Source organism: Capricornis sumatraensis, chromosome 4, assembly GCF_032405125.1.
Source record: "Capricornis sumatraensis isolate serow.1 chromosome 4, serow.2, whole genome shotgun sequence".
NCBI lineage: Eukaryota > Metazoa > Chordata > Mammalia > Artiodactyla > Bovidae > Capricornis > Capricornis sumatraensis.
In genome coordinates, this window is record NC_091072.1 from 106,603,519 (window position 1) to 106,631,241 (window position 27,723).

Here is a 27,723-nt window from a genome sequence, read left to right on the forward strand (position 1 = left end):
TTCAAGAAGACATTTTTATCTTAACAAATTTCTGAGACTCCACCAGGTTTTAACTTGGATCCTTAATATGGCTCTGATTAGTGTTTCCGGCCTAATTATAAAATCACTAGGCTTCCCCTAAGATTAAAATCTAGAATGCACCTATTTCAGTAATCTTAAATTGCCTATTAAGGCATTTCTAAATCATTTCATTTCGCTGCATTATTAAGCATTTAGGTTTAAGTTATGGTTTAAGATACTCACGGGTGGAGGGATCCAACCCATAGACGGCTCTCAACAAAAATGCAGTTGAGCCCAAAAAGCTAAATGAAATTCTTTAGGAATGCCCCAACCTTCTTTAGGTTAAGAGGCAAGTGCAGTATTTGGCAAGACAATTTCGTCACAAATTCAACGGCAGGTTAAAGTGCCCTGTAGTCGAGGTCTGGTTTTTCCTAAATTTCAGGAACAAAAGAAGCGTTCGCAAGCAGACAGGGATTAAACTCCCGCTCTCCCCCCTAGTAAATCAAATCGAGGAAGATGAGCGTCCACGAGCACGCCTCGCTTCTTTTCTTTCCCTTCAGGGCTAGCGTTTGGGGAGGAAAGGCTGCGGCTCTTCTTCCAGGGATTGAGACAGGCCCAGCCCCCAGGTCCTCGCAGCTGCCCTGAAATTCGGCCCGTTAGCGGCGACTGACCCCGGAGAGAAAAACATCTTCTCCAGCAGGGGGAGAGGAAACGGCGCACAAAAAGCAGTGCGACTTGTCCCTTACCGCCGTCTAAGGGTAGGGAAAAAGGAAAGAGAAACGGGCCACACTCAAGGGCTCCCGCCCGAGCGGCTTTTAAACTGCGTTTCCACCACCTCTCGCAGGGCGCCGCGGCTAATGGAACCCGCGCGAGGCGTCCCGCCAATCACCGCCGCGCTTCCTCCGGCCGCAGGCCAATGGCGGTGCGCCTTCTTGGGGCGTGGGCGAAGAGAATCCTCTCCCCTGGCCGTGGTGTGTGGGCTGGGGTTGGTTGCGGACTCCTGGCTTGGCCGCACTGGGCCGCACTTGTCCTGCAGGGGCTTTTGTGTCCGCCTTTGGCTTGGCTTTGTGTGCGCGGGTTTCCGCTGGGCTTCGAGGCGCCAGTCCCGGCCGGGAGCCGTGAGGCTCGGAGGCGGGAACGCGGCGCCCCCCACCGCGGGCGAGGAGCGAGCGCGCCGGCGTGAGCGGAGGGTGTGAGGGCTGCGGGGAAGGGGATTCGCCGCCGAGATGCCGGAGTTCCTGGAAGACCCCTCAGTCCTGACGAAAGAGAAGTTGAAGAGTGAGTTGGTCGCCAACAATGTGACGCTCCCGGCCGGGGAGCAGCGCAAAGACGTGTATGTGCAGCTCTACCTGCAGCACCTCACGGCGCGCAACCGGCCGCCGCTCGCCACCAGCGCCAACAGCAAGGGGCCCCCGGACTTCTCCAGCGACGAGGAGCGCGAACCTACCCCGGTTCTCGGCTCCGGGGCCGCCGTCGCGGGCCGCAGCCGCGCCGCCGTCGGCAGGGTAAGGACGCCCGGCCGGGGCCACAAAGGCGGGCGTTGAGCGGTGGGCGCCCCCTCGGGTCTCGGCGGCGGGATAGGCACCCCACCCGCCCAGGGGGCTGGCCTCTGGGTCTGCGGACGCCCGACTCGGCCTGTTGGCCTCGGGCTCTGAGAGGGGAGGAGCCGGAGCGGAGAGCCCCGAAGTTGGGGCCGCGGGGCGCGCGTCTTGGCCGTGGTGTGTCGTGGGCTGTGAAGTTAGCTTTGCCCTCGGGTTGCGTGCGGACAGGTCGGTGTCCCTGCACCCCCGGCCGTCGGGAGCGGGTATTGAGACCGGGACTTCCCAGCCCTTTTTGAAAAGCCCTGAGAAGGGTTAGCTCGAAACGGCTACAGGTTACGCTCGAGCGTTTTCCCGCTTTATTAACCGAAATGACTGGTGAGCGGATCTCAGAGCGCTCCCTGGAGGGCAATTTGTGACATGCTGATATCTAACCAAATTTTTAAATAAAGAAATTCCCGCCTTTTTATGTTTCTTTGCATAAGGAGGGCTTTTTGAACGATTTGTGTTTTTCCTGTTGGGGTTACTCCTTGCTAGCACCGGGCTGTTTTTTGGCGGGGCAGCATTACTCTAAATTCAGCAAACTTTTAAAAATGTATCTTTGAAAGACTATGAGAGACGCTCAAATATTTGAAAATCCTAGGTACTAATGGTTTGGGAAGGTTGGTTGTTTTGGTGTATTTACATGAAGAAAGGAGAGCCTTTGGAATTAGGAGAAATGTTTATTTCGTGACATTCTGCTTTGTTGGTGTTGCAGTTTGAAATATTTAATCCCGAATTCAGATTGGCTCCAGCAAATGCGCATTTTGTTTGAGAATAGTTTGGGTTTTGTTCGGTGGGTTTTTATGTGCTGTTTTGTTAGTATTAATAAGCCTGGTTGTCACTTCAAATCATAATAGGATATGGTTAAAACTGATTGGTGTAAAGTATAGTGCTTTGTAAAACATTAAAAGTGGAGTTTGGAGTTGTTGGTACTAATTAAGGACTGCTTCTTTCAAAGTTATTTTAACTTTAGTTTTAAAAAACTTATCCAGTGTGTTTTCTGGACTACCTATATGGAAGTGAAGGAAAGGTATAATACACACATGTAGATTTAACTAAATCTTAAGCCTGGGCTTTAGAGAAATTGAAAATCTTATGGCTTAAATCGGTATTTGGCCTATGGTAGTGCCAAATAAATATTGGTTTGATAAATAAAATTAAATCTCAGCTTATTGTTTCTGATGCCTTATTTTTGTGGATTTGAAAAAAGCCACTGTATTTCATAAGAAGAAATTTATTTTTGAAATAAAGGATATCCCTTACCTGTTTTTTCCCAGCCCCTCAGAAAACAAAAGTAATATTTTAGTAAAAATTTGGTTGAAAAATGAAATATTTTCCATTTAAATCAGCACTTTTTTCCTTAATCTTATATAGACTCCTATGTTGGTCTTCTGTACAAATGTATCATTCTTGAATTGTGGAAGTATTTGGTTGTATATGTGTGATAGGATTATTTCCTCTTATTCTGATGATGATTTGTTGTCGACAGAAACAACCATCTCAGTTTTGATGTTTTTTCTCCAACTTTAGAAGAGAGTATGTCCCAATGTGACCTGTGTTTGGGGTATAAGAAGACCTGAATGTAAAAATTTTTAATTTCAGTTCAGTTATCCAACATTGTTGAGTTCCTGTGATGGGCTCTTAACTACAAGAGTTTGTTTCCTGTAGACCTACCAACCACTGTAATTAATTTCTTAGATTAGCTCAGTAAATTACCAACTTTATCCAAATTAGTCAGCACAATGCAAATAAATAGACTTCCCAGGTAAGCTCAGTGGTAAAGAATCTGCCTGCCAATGCAGGAAACACTGGAGACTAAGATTCTGTCCCTGGGTGGGGAAGATTCCTCTGGAGGAGGAAATGGCAACCCACTCCAGTATTCTTGCCTGAAGGATCCCATGGACAGGCTGCCAGGCAGGCTACACAGCCCATAAGGTCGAAGAGAGTCAGAAGCAGCTGAGCACACGCACATGCAGATAAACTGAGTGAAAGAAAGTAACTTTTTAAAAGAACCTTTGTCCAGTAACGTGTATCTCAATTACTGTTTCAATCCTTATAGAGAACAACTGTATCATAGACATAGCTGTAAGTTTTCTCTACCTTGTGCATTTAAAACTCAGAAATGTGTACCCTGGGTTGGACTCAATGGTATCAACAACTTGAGAAGGTTAACAGTGGTAGTTGGTTAGCAACATCATTTTCTGTTTTAAAGCACATTAAGTGAAAAATGAGTTCTATTTTAACTGAGGGGTCTGGTTGATTTTTTTTTATTAGGCATAGGAAAACATATATTGAATTTATAAGAATACTGTATGCTATTTATAATTGGTATATGAAATTATTCTCCTTTTTTATACAATTATTCCTCTTGTATATACAGTGTTTACGTTCCAGTCATTTTTAGCCCTATGTGTAATAACAGTATAGAGTCAGGTGTTTTTTGTTTGTATTGTTTTAATTTTTGGCCCCACCCTGCAGCATGTGAGACCTGAATTCCCCAACCAGGAATCCAGCTGGTACCCCCTGAATTGGAAGGCAGAGTCTTAACTCCTTGACCCACTGGGGAAGTCCTTAGAGTCACATTTCTTAAAAGAATATTTATAACTTAGGAGAAAGCCAAATTTAATGGTGAATTTTTTAACATTTTAAAACAAACTTTAATGTGGATTTGGCCAAGGACATAGTGTATACCTTCTATTTTAATATGGGTTTATGTAGAGTATGTTTAATTAAAGGAGTTGTTTCATTTCAGCCACTGCCATGAGCAGGTTCACTTGTTGTGATAGGACAGAATGTTTACATGTTCAGAATTTGGTTTTTGTTTTTAGTTTTCTTTTTTCTAAGCTTTCTGTGTCATCCATCTTGATGGTAACCAGTATTTTCTGGTGATGGAATTACTGATATTTTCGACAAAAATAAACATTTACAGAGGTGATGGTCTGCCTTTCAGTTCCAGGGTGTAAAACATTGTAGCTATACGGGATCCAGGAGAGCATGGCATTTTTGAATGGTCTAATCTGTTGAATTATGAATTCTTAACAAATACTTAATGACATGGAGCAGAACAGTGAGGAGTATGTTATATAGTAAATGTTAAATCATAAATGGACCACCTACAGGGAGGTGTTAAGGGTACAGGCTTCTGATTCAGAATTACAGATTCAAATCCCAGGTCTGCCCTTATTCAGGTGATCTCAGACAAAGAACAGTGCCTATCAGATGCTCAATTTTCATCTGAAATAGGAATAATCTAATAACTCTTTAGATTGAGGATTACATGAGCTTGCATTTGTGAAGGCATGTAGTACTCAGCAACTGTAGCACATGATAGCTGTTACAACATGGGATTTCTGAATGTTGTTGCCTTTAGTGCCAGAGCAGTACAGTTTTACCATAATACATTGAGAATTGGATGAGGTAAGTTTGTGAAAGTGATGTATACAAAGTCTGCTCAGGTGTTACCATATAACTTAGTATGCAGATTGCTTGAGTTAACTAAACAACTTTGGGCTTCAGTTTCCTTTCTTGTAAAGTGGAAGTATCTATTGCGTAGGATATTTAGGATTCAGTAAGTTGGGCTTCCCTTGTGGCTCAGACAGTAAAGAATCTACCTACAATGCAGGAGACCTGGGTTTGATCCCTGGGTTGTGAAGATCCTCTGGAGAAGGGAAAGGCTACCCACTCCAGTATTCTGGCCTGGAGAATTCCATGGACTACTAGAGAGTCCATGGGGTCACAAAGAGTCAGACTCAACTGAATGACTTTCAGTTTCTTTCAAGTTAATACGTAAGGCACTTAGAACACAATTTGGTATATAAATGCTCAGTAGAATCTGTTTTATAGTAATAAAGTTATATTAATACTTCCCGGGTGGCTCAGACGATTAAGTGTCTGCCTATAATGCGGGAGACCCAGGTTTGATCCCTGCCTCGGGAATATCCTCTGGAGAAGGAAATGGCAACCCACTCGAGTACTCTTGCCTGGAAAATCCCATGAACAGAGGAGCGTGGTAGGCTGCAGTCCATGGGGTCGCAAAGGGTTGGACACGACTGAGCGACTTCATTTTCACTTTTCAGCATCTTTGCTGGTAATGGTAGAGATTTAAATGAGTGGCTCATTAGGTGATATAGAACTTTTGGATTTTAAAGTTAAAAAAAAAATTAGAGATCATCTGGTAGTTGGGAAGAAACTAGAGAGTGGTGCCTGGCACCTAATTGGTACTTGATATTTTTGACCAAAGGAAACAGATTACATACTTACTTAAAGGAACAAAGCTCGTTGGAGGCAGAAATCGGTGCAGCTAATGATTCCTTCTTCCTGGTTGAAACTGCTGGTTTGATAAACATGTATACTGCACTACTTGGTAAATATGTATGCTCCCAATTTTTATATTCTCATTAAATCTGATATTTCATAGAATGGCATTACTTTTCTGGGACTTTTTTTTTTTTTCATTAAAAGTAAAGCTCAGGTGCCGTGATACGAACACCTGCGCTATTTGACTTACCTTATGCCAGTTTATTGGCCTCTTACTCAGAATTTCTTTGTACAGCTGTAGTTTTTCACTGTTTCAGGAAAATGTAAGGAAGCTGGTTTCCTGCTTGGGTTTGCTAAGGCTTTGTTCTTTCTTAATAAGAAATTGATTTTTTTTAAATAAGTGGCTGATTTCCCCTTCATTGGATGGCACTTTGATTCATTCATTCAACGAAACATCTATCAGGTACCTTTTCCTATGTCAGGCACTCTTTTTAATTTCAGATGCTTGGGTTACAATATGACAGTACTCCTGTTTTGTGTTATCCTCTTAAATGCTGCATCCAAAATTATCTAAACTACACATTAGAATAAAGATTCTCAGGCCCATGATTAGGACTCAGAATGGAGTAAGATTTTTTTTAATAGGGGCGACTCTTCCAAAAGTTCTGAGATTTTGCTAACAAACCAGACTGAAGGAGTTTATCATCTGGAAAAAGTAAAGCATATGTGCAGATAACTAATAGAAACTAAGTATTGAATGTGATGAGCACCAAAGATAGAGTTCTTGAAAACCTCAGGCTGCATCCAGACGTTGAAATTCATAGATTTTAAGAGAATTTGAATATCCTTGTGGTTGGAGGAATTTTTTTCTACAAATGATCTATACCTAAAGTATTTATGTTACACAATGGAGTTTTTCTTCCCAATCTATTTGGAAAATTCGAGTAGGTGACAGGATTAGGTCTTTTTGGGTTTTTTTTAAAGCCTTTTGTAAAGAATTCAAGGATTTGATATCTAGAACTCCTAGTGACTCTAGGAAGCTCTTTTGATACCAGGTGTAGGTTGCTTGAGATTTTAGTTTGATGATCCTAGATGAGTACAATTTTAAAGCCTCCTAAAAGTACCCTTGGTAATTTTTCCTGACACTTAAAAAATTGTGTTGACAATTTCTTTTGTGTTGATGACATTGTTCTTTTTATGCTCTTTCAGTTCAGTTCAGTTCAGTCGCTCAGTCGTGTCCAACTTTTTTCGACCCCATGAACCGCAGCACACCAGGCCTCCCTGTCCATCACCAACTCCTGGAGTTTACCCAAACTCATGTCCATCGAGTCGGTGATAACCATCCAGCCATCTCATCCTCTGTCGTCCCCTTCTCCTCCTGCCCTCAATCTTTCCCAGCATCAGGGTCTTTTCAAATGAGTCGGCTCTTCGCATGAGGTGGCCAAAGTATTGGAGTTTCAGCTTCAACATCAGTCCTTCCAATGAACACCCAGGACTGATCTCCTTTAGAATGGACTGGTTGGATCTCCTTTCAGTCCAAGGGACTCCCAAGAGTCTTCTCCAACACCACAGTTCAAAAGCATCGATTCTTCGGCGCTCAGCTTTACTTTATAGTCCAACTCTCACATCCATACATGACTACTAGAAAAACCCACCTTGGCTAGACAGACCTTTGTTGACAAAGTAATGTCTCTGCTTTTTAATATGCTGTCTAGGTTGGTCATAACTTATGCTCTTTATGTAAAGTTATTTCACATTTTTTTTGGTTGAAAAACAAATTCTAATACATTATTTGCCTGGCTTTTCTTTCCCTCTCTGCATCATTGGAAAGTAAACAGCCCATACAATTCTATGATTTTCACCATTTTGCATAAAGTATTTCTAGGATGCAGTATTGACTCTTGTGCCTTAAATAGTAATCTAGGCCTACAGTGACTTTGATATTTGTGGCCATTATTTAAACAACCATTTATATTCAGTACTCTGATGCTTTCTGGGATTACTGAGCCATTTGTGAAGCTATTTGCCACAACCCTAAAAGGTAACCAGACTTTCACTTCCTTCCCCTGTTTAACCTTGGAAGTTTATATAGTTTTTCCAGTAAATAATGCTATTCCTTAAATTATTTTAAAAACCCTTTAAATTTTTTTCTCTGCGTTTGTTCCACATTTTTCAGCTAGTCTTAGTGAAATGGTCATGTAGATTGTGTGGCAACAAAGTAGTAACAGAGGTGATAGGTATTCATAAAGTCTGATTTCCTTCATGTGTCAAAAAACTGGCTACTAAAGTCACTGTATACAAAAAGAATATCCGTTTGGGCTTCTTAAATTCCAGTATGCTTGTTTGAAAGCAATCATTTTTATGCATAACATGATTAAATCTTTATGGTAAAGTCTTAAAGTTTGCTGATTTAAACTGTCAAGAATTATTGAAAAGCCAGTAGTAAATTGTAATTTACGAATATCTGAATGAAAATGTTCAGACCCAGACTTGCTCTTTGAAATTTTTGGTACCATCACCTCTTCTTAGATAAGTTAACCAAAATTGACTGTTTTAACAGTAATAACTAAAATTTGAGTTACTTGCTTGCCTTGTTATGTTTGTATAATTATAATTGAACTTACAAAATACTTTTGAATAATGAGTTGCTTTTGAATTAATCAAATTGCTAAGCCCTACTATAGTATAAGTTAGCCTGAAGATAAATTTGCATGTTTACTATATGCACTGTTATATAGTAAATGAAAATTTCTTAATTTGGAAATTTTAATTAGAAATTGATAACTGGACTTTGTTTACAGAAAGCCACAAAGAAAACTGATAAACCCAGACCAGAAGATAAAGATGATCTAGATGTAACAGAGCTCTCTAATGAAGATCTTCTGGATCAGCTTGTGAAATACGGAGTGAACCCTGGTCCTATTGTGGGTAAGCTGATTAAGTTTCAAGTATCTTTTTATGAAGCAGTCCCCCAAATTGTTTTCCCGTCTTGTCTAGCAGGTAGTTTTTGTTCTAAGGGCCTGTCTGTCATTAATTATTTTTATGACCAGGATTTCAGTTTCCCTAAATGTAAATATAGATGGGGGAAAATATAATTAGATAACTGAACTATATAATCCTCAAGATTACTCTGTTGTGATTGTTTCGTTTTGTGCCCACATCATATTGCTTGGTGAGACATAATGGGTCTTATGTAACAGTTGAGGAAAATCTGAGGTAACATAGCTGGCCAGATTAATCCAAATCAGTAAGTTACTGATAGACTTGTTAATATAACTCAAGTTATTCAGTTCCCAGCATAGTACCCCCTTTTAGTTACCATTAAAAATGCGATTTAAAAAGTCTTATCTTAATTGTAATTCAAGAAGGATACCCTAAAGAACAAACTGAAAAGAGAAAACTTGAAAGTAAATACCCTGGATTTTCATCATTTGGTTATTGTTAAGTCATTAAGTTTGCAAGGCTGATATGCCTTAATTTTGGAGGGTGTTGGCAATAAACTAAAGATGAGAAAGTTCTATTTGATCTTCTAAGTTATATAAAATTTTGATTTCTATAGATTTGTGAGTTTTTATCTATAGGTGTAGTTGCAAATAAGAATTAATGTACTGCTTCCAAATGGATGATAGTAAGCCTGTTAATATAATTAGAAACAGACAATGAATACACTTTTTATATTTTTCATTTAAAATTGTAAAAGGAGATGCTGGAACCTGTGTATTGTGTATCAAGCATATTAAATTACATGTTGATATGCCAGTTGTTTTTTTCCCCAGCTTTATTGAGGTGTAATTGACAAACAGATGTTGTACATATATGGTATACAACTTGCTGTTTTACTGTACATTGTGAAATGATCACCGTAATCAAGCTAATTAACGTATCTGTCACTTCATATGGTTTTCTTGTATGTGTGGTGAGAGCAGAGATCTACCTTCTTAGCAAATTTCAAGGATGTGATACAGTATTGTTAACTATAGCCCAAGCCATACTTAGATTTCTAGAACTTATTTATCTTATATAACTGAAACATTAAGTACAGCTCTCTATTTCCCCTTCCCCAGCTCTTCCTCTTAAGACTGCTTTTATACATAGCATTCTGAGATGCACATTGTTTCTAGAAAACATGTTTATCATTTTATTCCTCTTATAGAAATCAGGGAAAGACATACATTAGTGTAAAACTATTTTTGGTTTTAAGTTGTCACTGATGTTTAAATTATTTATAATCAATTTTATTTTGCTATCTAATTGGTGTGTAATTTCTGTTTATAACGCATTTTCCATAAAAGGTTATTTTTACTGCAGCAGTATATTTATGATTTAACATCTTAAGTTTACTGTGTTGTGTGTCAAATATATTGAATTTTAAAAAATCTGACTTACAGGGCTTTTTCCATAACTGAATGGCCTTTTATAGGCATATTAATCTCTTCGAATTGTGGGGTTTAAATCATAATAGTTTAGAGTACAGTCTGTTTATAAACATTTTTCTACAAAGGCAAATACTACGGTGGCGCTAGTGGTAAAGAACCTGCCTGCCAGTGCAGGAGATGTAGGAGATGTGGGTTCTATCCCCGGGTCGGGAAGACCCCTGAGGAGGAAATGGCAACCCACTTCAGTGTTCTTGCCTGGAGAATCCCATGGACAGAGAAGTCTGGTGGGCTGCAGTCCATAGCGTCACAAAAAGTCAGACACGACTAAAGTGACAACACTCACTACATAGTACTAGAAAAATTACACAAAGTTCAAAGCTTTTCAATCAAAGGTACTCAGTCATATGTGGCTCTTCAGTAGTAGGATGTCCTTAAGAGCTAAATCAATCTATTGTGTATCCCATGCTACTAAAAAGAAAAAAACATTGTTATGTATTAAAATCTCAGGAAAAAAACCTGTTTTAGAAAATACTTTAAGCACTTAAGTTTAGAAGAAACAGCGAAAAGTAACATTTTAATGTTTCTAAAGATAATGTCTAAGCTGAATCTTAAATCAAGACAATACAAGTAATAAAGCAAGTTCTGCCTTAATGCAGGAACAACCAGGAAACTATATGAGAAGAAGCTGTTGAAACTGAGGGAACAAGGAACAGAATCTAGATCTTCTACTCCTCTGCCAACAATTTCTTCTTCAGTGGAAAACACAAGACAGAATGGAAGTAATGACTCTGACAGATACAGTGACAATGAAGAAGGTAAAATTTTGTGATGTTAATAAACTATATAATCAAAAAAATAAAAATTTTTCAGATTCATCAGATATGATAAACATGAAGGAGGTAAAATTTTAAATAATATTACCAAGATATATGTAGATTTTGCTCCTATCATTAGTCCTCCAAGTAATTTAATACTTTTTTTGAGAATTCTAAGAAACAGGAAAGTACAGATGTCTGATTTTTGTCACATAAAATTGCCAAGTATCCTTATCTTTTTTGCTGCAAGTCTCATCTTTCTAAGAGGAAAAAGTGTTACAAGTAGAGACAGTTTCCCCGCTTACCCCTTTCCGAGTAACGTCTCCACAGAAGCAAACACTATCATTAATTTGATCCTTATTTTTGCAGCCTATTTTTAAATACTTTTTCATATACATCTGCCTGTGGTATTATTTTGTACTTTTTAAAAAATCAATGTGGTATCATGCTAAATCTTGCCACTTGTTTTTCTTTATTCTGTGTTATATTACTAAAATCTTTTCTTGATTTATTACATATGTCTGGTTTATTTCTCATATAGCAGTAGTATTTACATATGGCATGTTTTCTCTGTTCTCTATTGATACGCATTTAAATTTGTAATTTTTGCTAGAAGATCTGATTTCAAGACAACTATAGTAAATTTGACATATTTTTTGTGGGCTATTTTAAGGAAAATTGGCCGTGGTATATAAATATTTTTCAAGTAGTATGTGAAATAAACAACCTTTTAAAATATGACAACTTGACACTTAGAAATTTTTAATTCATATGACTTGTTTGTTAACTCATGACTATTTAATGACTCAAATTGCTTATATCTCTATAAGCATTGCCTGTCAGGGCGCAATCTGTCAGATTGGTTGTTCTGAGTATGAAATATAGTCTTTTCCTTCAACACCACTATGTTAGCAAAGAGGCAAAGAGTAGAATCAGATTAAACACAAGTAATGCTTAAACTTCCTGCCTCTTTTGCCTCTACAGGAAAGAAGAAAGAACACAAGAAAGCGAAGTCCACTAGGGATTTTGTTCCTTTTTCTGAACTTCCAACTACTGCCTCTGGTGGATTTTTTCAGGCTATTTCTTTTCCTGAAATCTCCACCCGTCCTCCTCTGGGCAGGACAGAACAACAGGCAGCTAAGAAAGTACATTCTTCTAAGGGAGACCTACCTAGGGAACCTCTTATTGCCACAACCTTGCCTGACAGGGACCAAAAGTTAGCCTCTGGAGGGAGGTTTCTTTCCTCCAAGTCTAGCCATGATAGATGTTTAGAGAAAAGTTCTTCGTCATCTCCTCAGCATGAACTCGCTGCCATGTTGGTCTCTGCTGCAGCTTCTCCTTCACTGATTAAAGAAACCACCAGTACTTGCTATAAAGACACAGTAGAAAATATTTACTTTGGAGAGAAAAGTGGAATTCAGCCAGTATGTACCAAGAGGTCCCATGGTTCAGATCATTCAGTTCTCTCCAGTGAAAGGAAAGCACTAGAAGAGTCTGAGCAATCACAAGTAATTTCTCCACCACTTGCTAGGGCAATCAGAGATTATGTCAATTCTCTATTGGTCCAAGGTGGAGGAGGTAGTTTGCCAGGGACTTCTAACTCTACACCCCTTCTCAATGTAGAAAATACATGGAAGAGAATTGGTCCATCTAATGTTCAAGAAACTGAACCGTCATCTCCTCCACGAAAATTACCGAGATTCAGTGAAAAGTCAGTAGAGGAAAAGGATTCAGGTTCCTTTGTAACATTTCAAAATTCACCTGGATCTGAACTGATGTCTTTTGCAAAAACTGTTGTTTCTCACTCGCTCACTACTTTAGGCATAGAAATGTCTAAGCAGTCACAGCATGATAAAATAGATGCCCCCGAACTATCTTTCCCCTTCCATGAATCTATTTTAAAAGTAATTGAAGAGGAGTGGCAGCAAATTGATAGGCAGCTGCCTTCATTGGCATGCAAGTATCCAGTTTCTTCTAGAGAGGCAACACGGATATTATCAGTTCCAAAAGTAGATGATGAAATCCTAGAGTTTATTTCTCATGCCACTCCACCAGCGGGTATTCGAGCAGCTTCTACTGAGTCCTGTGATAAAGAGTTGGACTTAGCACTTTGTAGAACCTATGAAGCTGCAGCATCAGCATTGCAGGTTGCAACCCACACTGCCTTTGTAGTTCGGGCTCTGCAGGCAGACGTGAGTCAGGCTGCACAAATTCTTAGCTCAGATCCTAGTTGCACGCACCAGGCACTTGGATTGCTAAGCAGAGCATATGATGCAGCCTCATTCCTTTGTGAAGCTGCCTTTGATGAGGTAAAGATGGCTGCCCATACCATGGGATCTTCCACTTTAGGCCGCCGACATCTCTGGCTAAAGGATTGCAAAATGAGTCCAGCTTCTAAGAATAAGCTGGCTGTTGCGCCCTTTAACGGTGGAACATTATTTGGAAGAGAAGTACTCAAAGTAATTAAAAAGCATGGAAATAAACACTAGTAAAATTAATAATAAAAACATCTATGTAATCTTTAATATGGGGAACTTGGCAGCTTTTCTAGGAATTTGAAATACTTTTATGCCAAACTGTCAAACTTCTACCAGTTAAATTGCACTCTAAAGGTAATTGCCTTCATATAACTGCCTTTTTTTAAAGTTGGATATATAGAAAGCCTGAGACTAACAATTTAAAGCTTTTCTAGATCATATTTTTTTTCTCAAATAGTTGTTGTTCCTATTTTAAGATTTTAAGGTTTTCTTATAGCTCTTTAAGAAAATTCCATTAACTAGATTTTAAGTTGAGTCTTCATGGTTTAAATATTACTAAATATCTCTTTGCTTTCCAGAACTTATCTACATATTTTCTCTTCTCACTTGTGTTGTTTTTGCTGATGTCTACAGTATTGTTCATAATATTCCAAATCAATGCAACTCAAAGTGCCAGTCTACGAACTGTTACTTATCCACAGATAAGATAAGCATGTACCAGAATTTGAATCTAGACCAATGACAGGGTTTATTTTTGAGGTAAAATTTTATTGAGAAAGACAGAGTGCTGATTTACATTCCAGTGCAAATGCCTCATTTTTTCATGGACTGGTAGCAAACAGTTGGTAGACCACACTTTGAGAAATACTGCTCTAGACCAATAGTATTCTGGGATACTGCAGTCTCACCATAACTGTAAAACTATAGTCAGGTGAATTAAGAAAGATGGAACTTACACTCGTAAGGTGTATAGTAATTCATGGATGATTTGGCTTAATCTAAGCTAAATTTTCAAAGCAAATTTATTAGCTTTTTTTTTAAGTTATAAGAAATCATACTGTATACCAGTTTCTGTGTGTCAATATAAAGCAGTATATTCTTTGTTTTCATTTCTATGATTGTAAGATGAGAGAGTCTAATTGTAGAAGCACTTGATTATTGAATTTCTTTGTATTTTTATGGAAAATAGTAGATTAAGTATAAGCAAAATGCAGTCTCTTGGGACTTACAGCTATTACTATATTCTTAGATTAACCTGTCCATCTTTGCAGCTTACTGGGAGTAATTTTGTTATTTGTCTTTTGAAATGTACATGTATACATGTACCTACTAAGTACTCTGTGATTTTTTTTTAATGTGTAACTGTAGAATGCTTTTGCAAATTCAATAAAGTTGTTAAATTGGAACAGTTTTGTGTGGTCTCCACAAACATGTTGTATGTGTGTTTTATTCTTGGAGTTGCAACAAGTTAGATATTTGTGGATGAACACAGCTTTTCCATTTCCTCATAGAAACTCACTTGACATTCCAGTGGTATAGCTGAAAATATTCAGATAGGTTTTTTTTCCTATTTGAGGACCGTGGGTTTTTTTTTTTAATTGAAGTATAGTTCATGAGGATCATGTTTTTTATCAGCTATTGAAATTTAAGTTTGTAAGAGAAATTAGTCTGTAACCAGATGACTAATTTGTGTAACCAAATTTCTGCTAACTACTGTTGGGTTCTTTACTTCATGCTTTCTAATTCTTAAGATTCTGAGTTAACGGACAAAAGACTTTGTTAAGGATTGTCCCGTAGATAATAGAGCCATTAATAGAATTACTAGGAAGTGGGGGATGGAGTTAATACGTTAATCCTAAATAAAGATGGAACTATCTGAACTGACATAGTAAAAAGGAAAAATCACTATTTTGGGGAAACTTGAAGTAGACTGGAGTGACTAGTACTAGTCTAAATAGTTAGCAAGGCACATACTTCATGGAAACAAAGTTTTTGTTTTAAGAATTGACTCCATTTCTGTCTCTGATAAGAAAGTAATTATTTTTTTGTTAATAGAAGTGACAACATTAATTTTGTTACACTGATAAATGGCCGCAAAAGTATGGAAGCTACCTAAAATTTTTATCAGTCTCTTGAAAAATCTAGCCCCTCAAATGGTGATAAAATCAAGACTAGGAGAATGGGATTTTGAACCATATAAAAAGATACATGTATTTAAATTCTTATGGTAATAACCATCATGGTGATATGCTTAGTAATATATACACTAGCTTCTCTTCAAAGAAATGTTACTTTATTATGGAAAGAAGGAGAAGTGACTTATGATTGGTTGTACTTTTCTGTGAACAAGATACTTCCTTGGGAAAAAAAAAAGTTACTCACAAAGTGTCCAACTCTTTGCCACCCCATGGACTGTAGCCTACCAGGCTCCTCTGTCCATGGGATTTTCCAGGCAAGAATACTGTGTTAGCAGCTTGATACCATACAAGTTTTTCTCATTCTTCAAATTCTTATAGCACCTTCCCTTCCACATTCTAAATTTTAATTTAAAAACCTTTGTATAGTAATAATGCACTGTATCAAAACAAATGGTAACTATGCATTTTTTAATGTCTTTTTCTCACTTCTAGATTGTTTTCAGTGAAAAGCCTCTGGAATTTTACATTGTTTCAGACTGTTAGTCCCAGGGGAGAAAAAAAGAGTAAATAGGAAGAAGTGGTGATCATATTATGGAGTGGATGACATAAAAATGGAATAAAATAAGGATGAGAAAAGTTTTTAAAGACAGATATTGCAGTTAACCAATTTGGGTCTATTGAGATAATACCAATAGAGTTGTTTTACATATCAGTGAAACTACAAACCAGGGTTCCAAGTAATGTTAGGATGACACAGTTTATGGTGTACTTCGGAGAGTAACAGTTTCTCCAATGTTATTTCCAGACTCTAAAATAGAGCTCAAGCTTGAGAAGAGAGAACCACTGAAAGGCAGAGCAAAGACTCCGGTAACACTCAAGCAAAGAAGAGTTGAGCACAATCAGGTATTTCTAGCTTTATGATCACTGTATTCAGGTGTAAGTAATCTGCTACAACACTTAACTTGCCTGTGTCCCAGCCTGTAGTTAATAGTTGACACCCAGAATCCAGCACATTCAATAATAAAGTATTCATTAAATAACTCTGGAAGACTAAACTTTTTGTGTTCTGTCAGTAGTGTATCCTGTGTTTACTGCAAAAGCTGTGTTTAGCAAATGTCTCATTTGTGTTTGATTCTGTGCTAAGCATGGTTCAGAGCCAGGCATGTTGCTTTTTTAAGAGAAATGCCAATATTTTTAAAAGGTGGAAACCCCTGAGGAATTCTGATATGATAAAAGGCAGGGTAATGGTTTCATATTTGTGTCTGTTTCTAGGTCTTTGATTTTGCTTTTCTTTTTGTCTTATATTCTGTGGCTTTCCCCTTAGTTCTGAAGCTAGTCTGGTCCTAAGACCATACTGTTTTCTTTCCTTATTCTAGATGAAAATTCATTTTATAGGGGAGGTAAGGTGCAGTTTTCCAAAAGGAAAATGTAGAAACTAAAGGAAAATTAAGCACAGATATAAATGAATTCAGTTTACAAAGTATTGACTAATCAAGGATTGATCTATCCCTAGAGTTCTTTTCCTTATCATTTTTCTGTCTCATTGACTGTTTATCTTTTTCATTCTTCCTTTGTCATTTTTTAAGTCACACATCCTCAGTGGAAGTGTTATTGATTTCCTAAGCCCTGTTTCTCTTAGTTTGATGTAATTAGGTTGAATATCAGATCTGTTTGTTAGCAACAAGCTTAGTGACTGTATGGACAATATATAGAACTTTGAATGAAAGAAGATTTTGTTTAATATTGAACAAAGACTGGAATAAATATTTTGTCCTTTTATCTGTTATGGCCAGGGAAAATAAGGAAATAACAAAGCAAGAGAAACTAGGAAGATCTGGTGAAGAGCACTGAAATAGACAGACATGGAGAACTTTGGTCCAGTTAATGTAGGCAAGATGGTTTAGTGCTAACAAGAATGCATTGATTTGTCAAATACCAGGTTAAAAAGAGGTTGAGGTTGGGAGGATGGTATTAAATATGGTTCAAGGGGTAATTGTTTGATTTGAGGCATCTAAATCAAAGGACAGGATAGATAGTGAAAGGAGAAAGTACATTTAGGAGATGGCAGGCAGGATTTGGATGATGGCTTTATTATACGAAATTTAAATTGTATAGAAAAGTAGAGGAAAGAGTTTAATTGACCATTCACAGAACCTCAACAGTTAACATTTTACCAGTTTTATCTTCATCTGCACCCTGCAGTGTTTTTTAGTTTTTTTGGTTTTGTTGTTTGTTGCTGAAGTGTATTAAAACGAATCTCCAACCACCTTTCATTTCACACATTAAAATGTCAGTATTTCAGTATATATCTCTAAAAGATAATAGCTGGATTTTATTTTTATTTGGAATGATAGTGGCATTGTGTGTGTGTGTGTGTAAATAATTCTTTCATATCTGTGTTCAAAGCTCTATACGTTCTTCATACAATCACCTCCAGTTTCAGAAGTGTCTCTTTTATGATTGAATTACTCGAACTAGGTTGCATACAAACTCCACATATCACTCGGTGTTTTAGAGTTTGTCTTAAGTCTGTAGCTATTTCCGCTGTAACTGTTTTCCCTTCCTCCATTTATTTGGTGCTGAAACAAGATTAGTTCTCTACAGAATTTCTCACTTTGTGGATTTGGCAGGTTGCTTCTTCAAGGGTCATTATTTTATGTCCTGTATTTCCAGTAGACTGGGAGTTAGACTTTTAGTGGGGCTATGTAACAGACCTTTCTGTAATGATGGAAATGTGTTATATCTGCTATTCATTAAGTAGCCTCTAGCCACAACTAATACTTGGGATGTGACTTGTATTTTTACCTATATAACTAGAATTCCTTTATAAAGAACTTCCCCTTGTGAATTGCTTAGTTACTTAGAAATAAAATTCATGTAGGAGAGCCAGGATAACTGCTTACATGCCTTTTATTTGCCAGTTTTCAAGTTAAGTGCCCTAGTCATTTTGAAAGGTGATCAATAATATGTTTTTACTAATATGGTTTTTATTTATTTGATACATGATCAATTGCAGTCATTATTTTTTTCAGTGTTCAAATTATGCCATCTGTAGCTGCTGGGAATTACTGAGTTGGTTTCTCTCTTTTATTGACCCCATTTGTCTTTGATAATTTCTTGTTTTCTGGCACAGTCAGAAGTCCTGGGCTCATTTATATTTCCTGCCTCTTATAAGTCAGTCATTTTTTCCAAAGAATTCCTAATCTTTTTAGTGAAAAATATTATTTGGGACCTACCTACAACCTGGATGCCAGGGAGTTCTTTCCTGCTGGGTTGTCATTGTTATGGGCGTTTTCAGTGAGTAGAGCTAGTGAAAGTGTGGAAGTGTTAGTTGCTCAGTCGTGTCCAACTCTTTACGATCCCATGGACTGTTGCCTGCCAGGCTCCTCTGTCCATGGAATTCTCCAGGCAAGAATACTGGAGTGGGTAGCCATTCCCTTCTCTAGGAAATCTTCCCAACCCAGAGATCGAACCCAGGTCTCCTGCATTGCAGGCAGATTCTTTACTGTCTGAGCCACTAGGGACGCCTGAGTAGAGCTAGGAATACTTATTTTTTAGAAAGAGAAAATAGATCATGAGTTTCTCAAGTTGAGAAACTTGAATGTAGGCTATTTTCTAGGTCTTATAAACTTCTGACTCTCTTCTATTATGCTGAGTATCTTGGTTCTTAATAGCTTCTTATGTAATTTTCACTATGTTTCTAAATAACACTATTTACTACTAATAGTAAAACTGCTAATTACATTTTCAGATTGGGGGCAGTTTTTCTTATGTGAAGGATATAAAATCAAAATATGCTTAAAGTCACTTGAAAGAATTTTTTTGTCCTTTGGTTTTTTTTTTTAATTATTGAGAATATATGTGGTTTTATTTGGGCAAAAGAAGAGTCAGAAATCTGGCTTCTGTCTTTGTTCTTTCTATTCATAGGTTACTATTTCTATTAAATTTTGGTTATTTTTTGTTTCTTTTTTAAATACAGATAAATAATACATTTATCTCTTTATTATTATATACACTTGCCTCCTTATAAAAAAGACAGCCTACACTGCACATTTCTGTCTTTCTGTTCTTAATCTGAACACATCCTGGGGAGTCACTTCATAACAGGATATAGTAGAGCCATCCTCTTCATTGCTTTGTACCACTGCATGGTGTTGCGTTTTATTGATTTTCTGTAATTTATTCAACCACCAGCTTTCCTTTTGGTGGATATTTGGATTGTTTTCAGTTATGTGGTATTCTGAATAATGCGAAGGTGAACCAACGAACATGTTTTAGTCAGTTTATGAAATCTAGAAGTGAAATTACTGGGCAGTTTTTCTAGATGCTAGCAAATTCCCCTGTGTAAAAGTTGAAGCATTTTCAATTCCCACAAGTACTGTGTGAGAGTATCTTTCCTTCCTGGAGGAATATGGTGCCATTTTTGCTTTGTTTTTTGATGTTAATATGAGTAACCATATTGGTCATGTTTTACCTAAATCAGTAGTTCTTAGTAAGGTGGATTTTAATTATCCTGATTATCTTTTTTATAAACTAGTTATAAATTTGTTTAGAGCTTGTATTTTTACTGAGTGGGATTTATATAGCCTCCCTTAATAACCTAGTTCCTGCATTCTCATGTGCCTCAACTACCTAATGTCTTCTGAATAACTTTTTACCTGATAGATTTTTTGTTTGTTTGTTTCTTCCTCCTGTTGTCTCCATGATAAATTGACCACTTTCTATAGAATATCTTGCTGTACATAGATGACATTACAATTCTTATCTTGACCACAGAGCATATAGCAGTCACATTAACTACTAATTTTACATAACAATGAGTTTCTTCAGTCAGTAATTATTTGGTCCATCTTACTTGAAGTAGTTATAATACTGAATGTAATTTGTTTTTATTTATACTTCTGAAAGTCACTTGTTTCATAGTGGATTCTGGTAGAAAAAAATTTTCTTTTTTTAGAATTAATCATCTTCACAGAAAACTAACTTTCACTGTGAAAGATAGTGTTCTGTGAAGATGATTAATTCTAAATAAATTAGATAGTGATAGTCAAGAACTAATAAAAATTGGTTTACAGTCCTCAAGCAGAGAACTTAATAAACCTGATCCAGAGAAAGCATAAATAATTTATAGTGAAGAATGTCCTTCCTTACCCTGTTGCCAGCTATTCCCATAGGCAGCCAATAAGTTTCTTGTGTTTTCTTCCAGGAAAGAAAATTTATAAATCTTTAAATGGAACTTGGCCTTTACTGTCAAAGATAACTAATTTTTTAAATGTAAACTTTTTTTTGTATAAACTGTAATAGTTTCAGTAGATGTTTGGTAAAATTTTGATGAGATTATCTCAGTTATTTATTCGGAATAAAACAAATGGAAAGTCCTGGAATTTGGTAAATAACCAGTTTTAAGGGAAAAGGATGATTCTTCACTCATTTACCTTCATGGTTATTGGTAAAATATTTGGTCTTTTTAAAGTACTCTTATTATTTTTATTGGCCTTGAGCAATTAATTGATTATTAAAGCAGTAGCAGTGTTGGAATTAGTTTGAAAAAAAATACTTGACTTTGAAATGCATAATAAGTCAGTTACATTGTCTTAAACCAGTTATTCTCAACCCTGGCTACAGATTAGAATCCCTTTGGAGCTACAAAATTTTGTTAAGCCCAGGCCAGTCTAGAAGCGATTCTGACTTAATTGGTCAAAGGTGGGGTTGGGGCATTTGGTGTTTTTTAAAAGCTTCCTAGATGATACTGTGCCACCAGGATTGAGAACCTCAGATTAAAACTGGTGTTCCATGCTACTCAGATAACCAGAAATTTTAACTATTAAGAAGCATCTATGGACAGAGGAGCCTGACAGGATACAGTCCGTGGGGTCATAAAGTCAGACATGACTGAGCAACAAAGCACATGCACACACATTATATATGTGTAATTTGTTTACAGATTTGTCTTTTGACTGACATTGTTTACATTCAGCAGATTTTTCCTATTGGTAGTAGGAAAAGAAACCCAAAGGTTCAGATTATGAGTCAAAGGGGAAAAGCTTATAAAGTCAGTTCCAAATAGAGATAAATACAAAACCAGGTGTGTGAGACAAAGTGTGTACCTTGTGGTGTTTTGGTAGTAATGCTTCCAGCCAAATGAACTTACTTACTGGATGACTATTCTTGTCCTAAGATAAGAGTTATTTCTGTCTTTAAAATCAGTAGACACTAACTTGGATATAAAAACATCAGTTATCTATATAAAATATTAGCTTAAAAGCAGAAGTGACAATTTAGGCATATTCTAGTATAACTAATCATTTATGGGCGTCCCCTAGTTAAAAGAATTTAAAAGAATCCTCTGGTAATAGAGGTTTCAAAGTTGAATAAGATGATACTTGGAATGTAGACTCTCAAACCTTACTCCAGAGCTACCAAATCAGACTCTACATTTTAACAAAAACTTCAAGTAGAGGCACTAATCTAGTGCTTTTCACGTGATTCTATTTAAATAGTCCTAACCACACAATAAGACTAATGTTTAATCTGTTCTAACAATTATGAAATGTATGTTTTGTTTTTAAAAGGAAATTAGCTTCTTATATATAATAAATGACTTTCTTACAAGTCGTGATCAGCCTGCTTTTTGTTTAGACAGCCAGAGATGCAGCTATGATACTGGAGCCATATAGCGAACAACACATCACAAAAGGAGCCAGTGATAAATTGATGTGTTCCCCCACCCTCACTTTTATTATAATGTGTGAGCTCCTTTAGTTGGACTCTACCATATTTTCAGTGTTTTCTGGTGCCTGCATATCTGTTCAGTCATTACATTTAGTGATACTTGGAAGGCAGAGCGTTATTTTCAAATGCTGGCATTTAGAAACTTAATGGATTCTTAGTGGGCTAATATGGCCATCATTATTAAGGTTTTGATGTTAGAATATGACTTTTTAATGTGTCGATGCTTGAATAGAGCTATTCTCAAGCTGGAGTAACTGAGACTGAATGGACAAGTGGATCTTCAAAAGGCGGACCTCTGCAGGCATTAACTAGGGAATCTACAAGAGGGTCAAGAAGAACTCCGAGGAAAAGGGTGATGCAAGGCTTACTGCCTAGAATTGGGTTTTCAGATTGGTAGGGTCTTAGTGGTTATTTTATATTTATTGTTTTTTTATTTTGTTTTCAAACTAACAGGTGGAAACTTCAGAACATTTTCGTATAGATGGTGCAATAATTTCAGAGAGTACTCCCATAGCTGAAACTATAATGGCTTCAAGCAACGAAACCTTAGTAAATATGTTTCATAATATACAAGTGGTATTTTTTGTAAATTACCCTTTAATTAGAATTGGGGAGGTGGTAAATTTTGACAAACTTCAAACTTAAATGTTTTTAAGCCTATTTTAAATTAATTTCCCCCATATAAATTCTGAATTTTAGAATTTTTCAATATAGCCACTTAAATATGTATATAGTTCATTGTTCAAGAATCCTTAAGTGTTATAAGGATACTTTTTTGCTAACATGTTTAAAGAATGATAAGGCTTCCTTCACATATGAAACACTGAATAGTTATTTTAGGTTTTTATGCCTAAATTTTTACTAAGGGAAAGTTTCAAATATTATAGAAATCAACTATCTTTTTTTTTCTTTTAACGTTGTCTTTGTTTTGTTTGGATAATTCTGAGTCTGAATAATTTGAATCTTGGCAGGTTGTCAATAGGGTGACTGGAAATTTCAAGCATGCAGCTCCTATTCTGCCAATCACTGAATTCTCAGACATACCCAGAAGAACACCAAAGAAACCATTGACAAGAGCTGAAGTAAATGAATAAAATTTAGATCGATGCTATCATTGATCTTTTAATAAAGAAATATTTATATTTGTTGTTTGGAGTGGGAGGGAGTGGCGCTTTCTTAATTGGGTGGGGTGTGTGTGTCTGTATATGTGCATATATTATCTTGAAGGCATACTTTATTAGTGACAGTGAAAAGTAACTAATATAGTATGACATGCTAATACTATCCTCTTGCTACTATGTGCCTCTTTAAGTTCCATTTTTCAAGGGAGTGGTTATTTATGTGCTGCTTCTAATATGTCCTCTTAAAATGGATCTGAGTTGAAGGTGTTAATTGGGCTATGGGGGAAGCTATACTATCTTTCCTTGAAAGGTCAGGTAATGGGACTTTACAGTGCCTTTGTATAATACTTGAATTAACTCTTATAAAATTAAGCTTTAAAGTACTAACTGCATGATATAATTTTAATGATTCTTCATCAAAGGTTGTTTTGATCTGGGCATAACGGTAATTTAGCAAAGCCACTGGGTTGTTTAAAAAATCATTTTGTTTCTTAAGTTAGGAAGACTGGATTGACTGTAGTTAAAAGCATATACTAAAATTTGTTAAAAGATCTATCTTAATTTTATATAATCTATATTTGATCATTTGTTTTATTACAAAATTAACAGGAAGAAACAATATACTTTTAATGCTAATGAAAAGCATCAGAGGGAACTTAACACTGCCATATTAGCTATTGAATTTTATTTTTTTGTTTTTGAATGTGTGATCCCTATTACAACATAAACATATCTTCACATTGAGGAAATTTGAAGAGCTTTGGAAATGCATGGATAATTAAGCAATAATGAATTTTAAAATGGCAGTTGTAAAAGTTGGATAGATTTAAGTGCATTCTGTTCTCTGTAACTTCTGTTTAAAATTATGTTGTAGTCATTGTGCATTTACATTAAATTTTAACTTGTGGTTGTTTGTTTCTTAATAGGTGGGAGAAAAAACAGAGGAAAGAAGAGTAGAAAGGGATATTCTTAAGGAAATGTTTCCCTTTGAAGCAGCTACACCAACAGGAATTAGGTATTCACATACACTGAAACAAGTATATAACGTATTCTATTAGGGCATTGTTATTTATTTATTTGTTCCCACCTTTATTGAAGTATATTTGACACATTAAAATTGTATAAATTTAGGGTATACAACATAATTATTTTATATATTCATATATAATTGGAAATTTTAATTCTTCACAAAATTATTGTGCCTCTGTTCTCAGAAGTAAAATGTTCTTTCTGGGAGCTCTTTAATTCTTCTAAGCACTAACTAGTTCATATTCTTGAAAGTTGAGTCAATTCCAAAATTAAATTTGTTAAGCTGAAGGGTTCTCAGTAAATCAGTTTACCTATTATTTAATTCTTATTTTTAAATCTAAACTGAAAGCAAACAAGAAGGAAATCAGTTTTATTCCTGAGTGTTTCTCTTTACTAATTGAAAAGACTGCTTTTAGATAACTGTTGAATTATTTCCTCACAGGGGAATCACAACCAAACTATCTTTTTTTTTCCTCTTAATCTCGTAAATGTATTAGCTCTGAAAAACCTTTAAAAAGGCAAATTTAGTGACTATTTATAATACTCTGAATACTTATTTTCTAATAAAACATGAATCTAAATGAAAAATGTATAGAAGTTTTAAATAGGTTGACTGATGACAGTTTTTTACTATTACCTCAAAGAATGTGTTTGAAGTTAGGAATGATAATGACATTTTATATTATTTAGGTCATAACTTTATCTAATATTTATTTTTCTCTTCCTCCTTTCACTCCCAACAGTGCTAGTTGCCGCAGACCAATCAAAGGGGCTGCTGGCCGGCCATTAGAACTCAGTGATTTCAGGATGGAGGAATCTTATTCATCTAAATATATTCCTAAGTATGTTCCCTTGGCAGATGTCAAGTCAGAAAAGACAAAAAAGGGACGCTCCATTCCCATGTGGGTAAAAATTTTGCTCTTTGTTGTTGTGGCCGGTTTTTTGTTTCTGGTCTATCAAGCTATGGAAACCAACCAAGGAAATCCATTCTATAAGTTTTTATCCAATGACTCTAAAAAAGTCAACTGAATGATATGTCTTTGGCACATTCAACTTGGTCTCCTATTTTTAATAACTGTATTAAAAAAACATTTGTGTACACTTGTTGACTCAAGAACAAAAAAAATGTGATTTCACCTCAATAAATGTAGTATTCCATTGAAAGCAAGCAAGATATATAAATGGACTTCATTTAATGTTTTGGAACTTTGGACTAGTAGGAGATCACTTCGTGCCATATGAATAACCTTTTTTAGCTCTGGAACTTTTTTGTAGGCTTTATTTTTTTAATGTGGACATCTTTATTTCTTTTTTGAGAAAAATGTATATTGTTTTTGTGTATTTGGGAAACAAGAAGGGCAAAACATGGCAGTATAATGTGAAGCTACACGTTTAAATACTTTGAATTCTTACAGAAAAGATTTTAAGAACTACTCTCTACTGTATTAAAAACTAGAGGTAGGGTAAATGTGAGATTCAGTAAGAGAAAAAGTAACTTGGGATTCTACTTTTTGTAACTGCAACAAAGTTTGATGGTGTTTATGGGGGAAAGTACTGGGATAATCTCTTCTGTAACCTTTCTTAATAGTAATGTTTTTGTTGTACCCTATTGTACTCACTTTTTAAAAGATAACTAGTATCATGAACGTCCTACTTCAGTAAGACCCATTTAAATGACGTTGATTTTAGCAGGAGTCTATCAGTGCAACATATGTGTCTTTTAGAGAACTGTTAGCTAGCTGTACATGTTTTTAAAGACTGTTTGGCTAGCTATAAGGCTATAATTGGAAACTTGTACTTCTTATTTATAAGACATTTATTCTATCAATTCAGTTCATTACCAAAATACTTTTTAGATAAATAAGTGTGTGTGTGTGTGTTTAGAAGTTAGAAATTTTAAACACCAGTCTTAATTTCCATTTGGATTCATTACTGAATTATCTTCTGTTACCAAAAACAAATTTTGCCAAGGTTTTTTGCCCTGTATTTCCCAACATAATTTGATTTGAAAGTGCAAAAAGGATGTGCTTTTAAGCTACATTACACACTTTCCTTGGATACACAGTGGTGAACACATAAATTTATAAACTCTGAAATTGAGGCGGGCATTATGATTTTTGTTTACTCTTTAATGGTTAATTTTATCCTTGTGGTTGATTTATTTTTTTAGCTAAAACTTACCTCATGTATAACTTCAGTAAAGTAGTGGGTAATTGATATTTCTATAGAATCAAGTAAAACAAAAATTTTGATTTAATCATTTGTTTCAACTTTACAGTCATTGACAATAAAGCACATTAAAAATGTAAGTTATTTTTAAATATCATCTGAAATAGATACTTTTTAAAAACAAAAAGCTGAAGATGTATATTTAGATCAGCACACAATTTCGATTTGCATCAGCCCTTGTGTGACATTTAGCTTTTAGATATTTTGTAGTCATTTTCCACTCACTTTGCAGTTGACCAGAAACATTTTCAGGTCTGGTCTCTGCAAAGCCAGTGGGAAACTTACTCCTAGGTGAGAAATGCTTGCCTCTCCAAGTAAAAGTATTTTGAGATGAGCCACAGAGGGAGTACGTTTTATTCAGCGTTGCCTCTATACAGTAATAGCAGTCTACTTTTACTTACTTTGTTTGTAAACTATGTTTCCCATCTTTTGTTTATAATTAGAAATTGTGAGAAGCTGCATTTAATGTTCAGAAATGTGGGAGGATAAATCAGACTTAACAAGTATGTGAGATCAGTTTTCTAGTAGAAAAGGTATGGTCCAAACTAGCAAAAGTAGGACCGGGTAAAACATATAGTCTTTTTTTTTTTTTAATGTGTACTTGGTCTTTTGTCTGTGTCTGTTTAATTCCACTAGAATAAATGTGTCCTTGATGTAAATGCAAAGCATTTCTTCCTGATGAAAATTGTAGATGTAGACTTTACAATATAATTAAATAATAAAAAAATAATTAACCTCTAGTTTTGTCATTGCAATAAATACTTTTTCAAATAGCACAAACTGTAAGGTTTCCTGGTAACGTTTTGTATGTGAGATTTGTGTATTGACTTTTAGTTCTCATTTTAGTCTACTCCTTTATGTTTTGCTTCTAGTTGTAATAATCTGGTCCTCTTGTTCCTAGGTAAGCAGGGTATAGCTATTATACTCACAGAATGATGTAAGGAAGCAAGCTCTCAGAGGTACCTCTCACTCTCTACATAAAGCATTTTGCAATATATTGTCTCTTGATGTCTCATTTCTCTTCCATTCATGTGGTCAGTGTGTCACTTTGAATTAACAGTCATCAAAGGCTGTTCAGAGTTCACATAACATCTTTCCACCAAAGATTTAAGAAGGAAGCAGAGGAGACATGGAATCTTTAGTGTGGGGAGACCCAAAACAGTTTGGTTCTGTTATGTTCTGGTATAA

The 27,723-nt window shown here is 36.1% G+C and overlaps 1 protein-coding gene across 5 annotated transcripts; it reads left to right on the plus strand.

Moving 5' to 3' along the window:
- Positions 1-1,111: 1,111 nt before the first annotated feature.
- TMPO (thymopoietin) lies at positions 1,112-27,318 on the plus strand. 5 transcript variants are annotated; one of them, XM_068969939.1, is made up of 9 exons: positions 1,112-1,505; positions 8,639-8,765; positions 10,870-11,028; positions 16,230-16,327; positions 22,389-22,508; positions 22,610-22,705; positions 23,128-23,238; positions 24,204-24,292; positions 25,050-27,318. In XM_068969939.1, the coding sequence occupies exons 1-9, from the start codon at positions 1,227-1,229 to the stop codon at positions 25,333-25,335; spliced, it is 1,365 nt and encodes a 454-aa protein (XP_068826040.1). In that variant the 5' UTR covers positions 1,112-1,226; the 3' UTR covers positions 25,336-27,318. The 5 variants fall into 5 exon arrangements, with proteins under 5 accessions (XP_068826040.1, XP_068826041.1, XP_068826042.1 ...); XM_068969940.1 differs by lacking the exon at positions 22,389-22,508; XM_068969941.1 differs by lacking the exons at positions 22,389-22,508; positions 22,610-22,705.
- Positions 27,319-27,723: the final 405 nt, after the last annotated feature.